Source organism: Trachemys scripta, chromosome 18 (assembly GCF_013100865.1).
Source record: "Trachemys scripta elegans isolate TJP31775 chromosome 18, CAS_Tse_1.0, whole genome shotgun sequence".
NCBI lineage: Eukaryota > Metazoa > Chordata > Testudines > Emydidae > Trachemys > Trachemys scripta.
In genome coordinates this window covers 24433941-24442919 of record NC_048315.1, presented here as the reverse complement: position 1 = coordinate 24442919, position 8979 = coordinate 24433941, and the positions used below count along the sequence as shown (strand labels likewise).

General features: G+C 50.0%; 1 protein-coding gene across 1 annotated transcript; it reads right to left on the bottom strand.

Moving 5' to 3' along the window:
• Positions 1-2071: 2071 nt before the first annotated feature.
• On the bottom strand, positions 2072-6835 carry LOC117867696 (C-C motif chemokine 3-like). Its single transcript, XM_034752916.1, is given in 4 exon segments — positions 2072-2180; positions 6061-6166; positions 6169-6174; positions 6655-6835. Coding segments are annotated over 4 exon segments (306 nt in total). The 5' UTR covers positions 6740-6835.
• Positions 6836-8979: the final 2144 nt, after the last annotated feature.

Below are 8979 nucleotides of genomic sequence, written 5' to 3'. Positions count from 1 at the left end.
CCACCCAGCGTGCGGGTGGTAGTCTCCACCTCTCCCAGGTCTTCGGAGCCAGGGCCTGGGCCTCCTGAATTCATTTGTTTGCTCAGCCCCTGCCTAAGGGCCTGAGCCAGAGACTCTCGACTGCCCCGCCCTGAACTAGGGCCTGGGTCGGTGGAATAAAGCTGTTTGTTGGTCTCTCCCGTTGCCGCGGCGTGAAAGCCCGCGGCCAGGCTAGTTCCCCCGAAATAACCCGACGGACGTAGCGAGGCGGTGTGGTTGCCTGCCGCCCCGGAGAGAGACGAGCCCGGCCGAACCTTTCTACGCATGTATTCTGAAAGGAGTCGCCTTCTGCCTGATCATGAGCATGTCATGAAGGACTGAAAGTACCGGCCACACGAGAAACCAACAAAGATGGACGCACTGTATTCGAGAAGTTCATTAACAGAGTTGTGCAAAATTACAACAGGAAGCCAAGAAGGATGTAGATGTACCATGTAGTGCTGTATAGTACGCTTGAGTAGCCAACTTTAATTTGTATGATGATTTTTAAATATGCGTTAAATGTAATAAAATGGTCATGAAACTTTTTTTCAGTTTTTACTATCATGCGATACAGTCCACCTTCGACCTCCTGGTCTCACCCCTCATCAGCCATCACCCCCCCCCATATTCAAACACCCCCCCCCCTACTTTTGAATTTCTGGGGAAAACATTGCGTGCGGTGAGTGCTGCAGCTCGGGCCTTCAGCCCTGCACTGGTCCTGGCTTCAGCCTGGGGGGGCGCCCTGAGGGGTGGGGCACTGGGGCTCCCCCACTGCTCCCAGCTTCAGCATGGGAGGTGCCCTGAGAGGTGGGACGCTGGGGATCCCTCGCTGCTCCCAGCTTCAGCGTGGGGCGGGGCGCAGCTCCCCTGCTGTTCCAAGCTTTAGCCCTTGGGGGGAGGCTCCCGGCTTCAGCTCTGAGCTACTCCAGGCTTCAGACCTGGGTGTGGAGGAAGCACTGGGGCTCCCAACTTCTGCCCTGTGCTGTTGCAGGCATCGGCTCGCTGCCGGCTTCAGGGCGGGGGGGTGCCAGAGCTCAGGGCACTAGGTTTCAGCTGGGGCACCCTGCAGCCCCCCTTGAAAGGTCTTGCTGCTCTAAACGAGATGTTATAGTGCAGCCACACGCTGCTGGGCATGATAGGGTCCGTGCGTTGCAGGGAAGGGTAACTCCCTCCACTGCAGAGTTTGCTGCATGACCATCTCCAGCCCAGGCGACGCAGGAGGTCAGGCGAGATGATCAGAATGGTCCTTTCTGGGCTTTAAATCTCTGGGATGGATTCTCTGATGCTCCAAGTTCACTCCAGGGACACAAGGCAGCTGTAGACTGACCCTGGAGAATCCCAATCCCGGGCACTGGCCTCCTCTGCTCTCTCTGCTGCCCTGGTCCTCCCACCCCTGGGCTGGAAGCCCAGTCGCAGCATGAGGAGAGACGGAGGGCAGGGGGAGCATTGGACAGGTTGCCTCAGTTGCTCAGAGGAAAGCCTGAGCTTTGAGTGAGGGAAGGACGAGCCCCCGGGAGCTAGGACGGTGCAAGAGGGGGTCTCATTAATTAAATCTTCACATGTGTGATGGGAACGGGGCCAGGTCATGTGCCTCCTCCTGCCCTCAGCAGATCCCCAGTGAGCCTGCTCCTCGCTGGTCAGTGTCAGCGCCGCGTGTCTGATGCTCTTATGGCACCAGCTGTGGAGGGCCAGCAATTTGGGCAGGTGGCCAGAGAATATGCAGAGACCTTTTCCCAGGGAGCAGATGCTGCACACACTCAGAGCTTGAGTCTCCTAGAAGATGGGAAGTGAGGGGGCTCTGCTCCCGGGGGCGCAAGAGGGGGTCGCATTAATTAAATCTCACATGTGTGACGGGGAATGGGGCCAGGTCACCTGCCTCCTCCTGCCCCAGAAAACAGCCAATAAATAACACAACTCAGCTCAGGTTTCTATACAAGCAACGTTGCTTTAATAGTTGTAAATGACATTTCAAACATTGCTGATCGTTTGGTGCTCTAAGGCAGTCAGCGGCGAGTGGCCTGGGTGCACCAGTGGGAACGGAGAGTGGCTTTCACCGCTGTCTGTCCTTGGAGATGCTCTGTTTCAGGTCGTTCACATACTGTTGAACCCAAGCATCTTTGGGGATGGTGCAAATTTCACGGCCTCTCTTCGTGATTAATCTGCAGAGTGTGAGAGGAACTTTGGGTGTGGAGAGAACCAAATGCCCCTTCTCCCAAATCTTCCCCCTGCTTAACTCCAGCCACTGCCAGACTCCAGTAGATTTACTCCATTTTGGTCTCTCTCCTTGAAGGATTCTTTCAGAACTCCTTCCCCCCCCCCCATCTTCTGTAGTGCCTCCTTTGGCTACAGGTCCCACATAGAGGTGCTCACCTGTCCTGAAAAACAACAAGGAGTCTGGTGGCACCTTAAAGACTAACAGATTTATTTGGGCATAAGCTTTCGTGAGTAAAAACCTCACTTCTTCGGATGCATAGAGTGAAAGTTACAGATGCAGGCATTATATACTGATGTCTGTCTGTATCTGTGCAAGTTTTTTGTTGAGGTTGATGGATTTCCACTCCATACGGCTAAATTTAGTGCCTTGCATGGTGTCAAGTATCAGGGGGTAGCCGTGTTAGTCTGTATCTACAAAAACAACAACACGGCTACCCCCTGATACTTGACACCTGTCCTGAGAGCTCCTTTGCCCCAGCCTCGCTTCCTGACCCCGCCTCACAGCCCGTGACAGGAACGCTGCTGGAATCTCAATCCTTTTTGCAACAGTTTTTCTGCTCAGAGTCAAGGGGCTGCATTTGTTTCCCTCCATAACCTCACCTGCCCCACCTGGAACTCCCTCTGGGCAAGGAAAGCTGGGTGAGGAACTGAGTGAAACTGGGCATTTCCAGCCCATTTGAAATTCCAACATTTGTTTTCATCCAGAATCGGAACAAAAAGTTGAAATTTCAAAGTTTTTCATGGAACGGAAATTCCGAAAAAACTCTATTTGCAAATATCGAGTTGGTTTGTTTCAACATTGAATGAAACAAAAGAATTCAACATTCCCGCAATTGAGATGTTTCATTTCAGTTCTTTGAACTGATCCTAAACAATTCGGTTTTCGTTTTCTCATTGTGTCGTGTTGCCTCATGGGATTTGTAGTTCAGGAACCTGATGCCCTCATTCACTCCCCTATAGACCAGAGTCCTTGGCTGGACCACATTTCTCATGATGGCGCCAGAGTCAGGTTGCACTCTGCAGAACGTGGTGAGAGGGAAATCAGCATTGCATTATGGGAGATGTAGTCCTCCAGGGATCCCAGCCCATGAGATAGAATGGAAGTTTGAACCTCAAGTCCCATGAGGCAACACTCTGATAGGCAAAATTTGGAGATGATACAAAATTACTAAAGATAGTTAAGACCCAGGCAGACTGTGAAGAACTAGAAAAGGATCGCTCAAAACTGGGTGACTGGGCAACAAAATGGCAGATGAAATTTAAAGTTGATAAATACAAAGTAATGCACATTGGAAAGCATAATCCTAACTATACATATAAAATGATGGGGTCTAAATTAGCTGTTACCACTCAAGAAAGATCTTGGAGTCATTGTAAATAGTTCCCTGAAAACATCCACTCAATGTGCAGGACAGTCAAAAAAATGAACAGAATGCTGGGAATAATTAAGAAAGGGATAGAAAATAGGACAGAAAATACCATGTGGCCTCTATATAAATCCCTGGTGCACCCACATCTTGAATACTGTGTGCAGATGTGGTCGCCCCATCTCAAAAAAGATATACTGGAATTAAAAAAGGTTCAGAAAAGGGCAACAAACATGATTGGGGGTATGGAACGGCTTCTGTATGAGGAGAGATTAATAAGACTGGGACTTTTCAGCTTGGAAAATAGACGGCTAGGGGGAGATAAGATTGAGGTTTATAAAATCATGACTGGTGTAGAGAAAGTAGATAAGGAAGTATTGTTTACTATTTCTCATAACACAAGAATTAGAGGTTACCAAATAAAATTAATAGGCAGCAGGTTTAAAACAAATAAAAGGAAGTATTTCTTCATGCAACACACAGTCAACCTATGGAACTCCTTGCCAGAGGATGTTGTGAAGATGAAGACCATAACAGGGTTAAAAAAAGAACTAGATAAGTTCATGGAGGATAGGTCCATCAATGCCTATTAGCCAGGTTGGGCAGGAATGGTGTCCCTAGCTTCTGTTTGCTAGAAGCTGGGAATGGGTGACAGGGGATGGATCACTTGATGATGACCTGTTCTGTTCATTCCCTCTGGGGCATCAGGCACTGGCCACTGCTGGAAGACAGGATACTGGGCTAGATGGACCTTTGGTATGACCCAGTAGGGCCATTCTTATGTTCAAATAGAGTTTAATGTTTTGTTGAACTGATTCAAAACAAAATGTTTCAGGTGAGATAGAAAAACGTAATAGTTCAATTAAAATAGTTCAAACCCACCCAAAATGAAACATTTTATTTCGATTTTCCAGAAAGAGAACCAAAAATTTGGAGCAAAGTTGAAGTTTTCCCACAGAACATTTCCATTTTTGTGGAAACTGCATTTTCTGGCTTCAATTTCCAGCCACTGAATCATAGAATCATAGAATATCAGGGTTGGAAGGGACCACAAGAGGTCATCTAGTCCAACCCCCTGCTCAAAGCAGGACCAATTCCCAACTAAATCATCCCAGCCAGGGCTTTGTCAAGCCGGGCCTTAAAAACCTCCAAGGAAAGAGACTCCACCACCTCCCTAGGTAACTCATTCCAGTGCTTCACCACCCTCCTAGTAAAATAGTGTTTCCTAATATCCAACCTGGACCTCCCCCACTGCAACTTGAGACCATTGCTCCTTGTTCTGTCATCTGCCACCACTGAGAACAGCCGAGCTCCATCCTCTTTGGAACCCCCCTTCAGGTAGTTGAAGGCTGCTATCAAATCTCCCCTCATTCTTCTCTTCTGGAGACTAAACAATCCCAGTTCCCTCAGCCTCTCCTCATAAGTCATGTGCTCCAGACCCCTAATCATTTTTGTTGCCCTCCGCTGGACTCTTTCCAATTTTTCCACATCCTTCTTGTAGTGTGGGGCCCAAAACTGGACACAGTATTCCAGATGAGGGCTCACCAATGTCGAATAAAGGGGAACAATCACGTTCCTCGATCTGCTGGCAATGCCCCTACTTATACAGCCCAAAATGCCGTTAGCCTTCTTGGCAACAAGAGCACACTGTTGACTCATATCCAGCTTCTCGTCCACTGTGACCCCTAGGTCCTTTTCTGCAGAACTGCTACCTAGCCATTCGGTCCCTAGTCTGTAGCAGTGCATGGGATTCTTCCGTCCTAAGTGCAGGACTCTGCACTTGTCCTTGTTGAACCTCATCAGGTTTTTTTTTTGGCCCAATCCTCTAATTTGTCTAGGTCCCTCTGTATCCGATCCCTACCCTCTAGTGTAACTACCATGCCTCCTAGTTTAGTGTCATCTGCAAACTTGCTGAGAGTGCAGTCCACACCATCCTCCAGATCATTAATAAAGATATTAAACAAAACCGTATATCCTTCTCTTTCAGGGAGCTTGTTAGACCTGTATCTGCTAGACTTTAGAGCCCATTAGTAAATATTTGTTCCCCATGCGGATACTTACAGACTGTGATCAAGTCACCCCTTAACCTTCTCTTTGTTAAGCTAAATAGACTGAGCTCCTTGAGTCTCTCACTAGAAGGCAGGTTTTCTAATCCTTTCATCATTCTCGTGGCTCTTCTCTGACCCCTCTCCAGTTAAGGGGCCTGCATTCCCAGTGGGTGTGAGCCTGCCTTGCTCCCGCGCAGACAATAGAACTTCTCTGATTTACAGCTGCTGAGGATCTGAGCGATATACGAGCAAGGCCCACTTTGATCACCTCCTCTGACCTCCAGCCTCGCACAGGCCGGAGAACGCCATCCAGGGATTGCTGCATCAAATGGGCCTTAAGAAACCTCCAAGGCCAGCAACTGGAGACACAAAAATCTCCCTCTCTCTCAGGCTCATAATTCTGTACTTACACTACAGCTGGCTGGGAGCACAGGCTGGGGGTGACAAAATAGTCAACCACGAAGCGGCGGGGGATCTGCTGGGATCTGTACCTGAAGCAGCAGGTGGGCGGATAAGCCAGCTCACTGAAAGAGAAGGAAGGAACCAATGTACAGTTCTGTGCACTGAACCCAATGTAGGTAAAGACAAGCACCGCCTGCCTCTGCATCCTTTAGGCACTGGGACGGGGCAGGGAGAGGAGACCTCCGGCAGTGGGCTGTTGGGATGGGGGGAGGAAGAGAAGGAGGAAGGGAACAGGCAGGGAGAGCTATTCTTCCTCCATTGATTCCTTCCATCCTTTTCTCATCCCTGGTGCTCAGGCCAACACTCTGAGGTTTGAAAGTTCTACTCAGATATTTGGCACCTTGCAGGCTGCTGGTTGCACCCCGAAGGCTCTCCCCACCGCAGGAGAGAGACCCCCCATCCTGCCCGGACCAACAAGAAGCTGCTGGCTACGTATCTGACATGGGAAGGGAGCCCAAAGGCTGGGAGGAGCTGGTGTGAAAAGCCACCTCACAGCTATGATCTTTCTCCTTCCACCCCCAAAAGGAAACACAGAGACTCACTTGCAAAACTCTTTTCTTTGATGGAGGCCTGGGAGCAGCAGGCCATGCTGAGGACAAAGGCGAGGGCAGCCACAGAGACCTTCATGTTGCTGTCAGCTGGGGACGAGCTGCTGGAGCAGAGACAGAGCAGGACTCCTTGAAACCCTTCTCTGTCTGGCTCTGAACCTGTCCCCTCTCTCGGTACAGGGCGATGCAGGGAAGGGATAGCTTTTTGGGGAAGTAAGATCAGATTTCATTCCAGAGCAGTGATGACAGTGGCCCAAATTCTTCTGAACTGAGACATCGAAACACCTTCCCATAAATGGATGGAGGAAGGCCAAAGCCTGTTATTTGTGATGACCGGTGTGGATCCTGGAAACAACCAGAGGATGGGAGGGAAGAGCCCAATCTGTTCTGTGTGGCTGGATCGTTTGAACCGACCTGCCTTTGAATGGAGAGCGGCCAGTGGAGTAGGTGAGCCAGGACTGATAAAGGACTCAGGAGCCTTTCACCTCCAAATCCCTGGTTCAAATCCAGGTCAGGAGTGAGCAAAAGTCATTGCCCTGAGCTCTCTGGGGATGTCTGAGAAGCAGCCAGCCTGGGTTAGGTGGTGTTCAGTGACCCTTCAGGCACAACACATCCCTAAACCTACCTGCACAGGGATGACCATAGGAAGTGGGGCCATCACATCACCTGACCTCTGCCTAACAGGAAATCTCTGTGCCCTCCTCCAGCCTTTAATTGTAATGGTGACCTCAGACACTCCTATATTGGCACGTTTGTCCATCACACACCCGGGAAGTCATTCTGCCATAACACTGAGGTCTCCGTCAGGGCATTGCACAGGACTGTGAGTTTGATGGAGTTGGGCACACGTTGTGTTTTGGTGCCTGTTGGCGTGGGAAGCGTGTTCGACAGTTGTAGGCCATGGGAGAGCGGCAGGGAATGCAGGAGACTTTTCCCGTAACATTTTATTTCCTGCTTCTCAGGTTTGGAGCTGGTGGGGCGTGGCCTGTCGCAATCGTAACTGTCCCTACAGGAAGGTTTTGGGTGCCCATTTCCTCATTTTTTATGCAGGGTCGGTGCCATTTGATAGGTAGGGCCCCAGCGTCAGGGAGGAGAGATGGCCAATGACTGAAATTTGAAACCTCTATTTTTGGTGTGTCACACTCTAATTGACAGATTCTAAAAGTTCTTAATCACAAAGGTGCGTTGCAGGCTGTTTTCCTATTGTGTGAATTAAATAGACCAGTCTTTTTAAAGAAGCAAATGTGCCTAAGATCTGTCACATGCAAACACAGCAGCCGCGGACAGCAGGGCATGACAATGGCCGTTCAAACCTCCAGCTTAGCCCTCTTCCACTGGAGCTACATGGGCAACTGCTAACCCCTTCAGGTCAGTCAGTTGAGGAAGACTGGAGACACACTTTCCAGGGAGTTATTGGTTGCAGGACAGCAGTAGCACCCTAGAGCCGAGGAATCCTGGGTTCTATCCCTGCCTCTGAGAGAAGGGTGTGGTTGACTGGCTAGAGAGAGGATAACCAATGCATTTTCAACCCGAATGGCAGCTTGGCAGAGTAGCCAAGGCCATGTCTATGTTACAAGTTCAGTCAAGGCAAGTTACATTGGCGGATAGCCGCCGACTTCTGTCTGTCACGTGGGCACGTGCACACTTGGTTCCTTGGATCAGCATGGCACATACTCACCACGATTGGCTGCATCCATGTAAAATGTGGTGCACTAGAGGTAGGTATCCCAGGGTGCCTTGCACTGCTGTCTGGCTCAATGCCTTGTGGGACATTTTTGCAGAGCTTTGTGGGATACCAGCAATTTGCCCTGGGATTTCCAGGAACTAGGGGTCAATTCCCACCATGCCAGTCGCTCTATCCCATAATGCTTGCTTTAGTCCATAACTTTTTGTGCCATTTTTAAAAAAATCCCACAGTGCCGCGTGCTGCTTTTCTGTCTCCACCAGCTCTCTGGCAGAAGCATGGACCCTGCAGAGACCAGTGCCTTTCTAATGGCTATTGCTAACACAGGACACATGATTCTCCTGTATTCGCAGAACTGGAATGAGTACTACTCCACCCGCCACGTGGGGAGGAAGATGCAGAGATGCTGAAGCCCAATAACTGGATGCTGATGGACGCAGGTGGCTGTTGGTATTCATGGAGCAGCTGCATGAGGTGCATGGCTACTTCTGGGCTTGAGAACCAAGCACTGACTGGTGGGATCGCAGTGTAATGCAGTGTTGGGGTGCCCATCCGCAGCTGCAGAACGTTCAGATGTGAAGGGCACATTCCTGGATGTGTGTGTTGAGCTCACCCCAGCCAACCAGCGCAGGGAC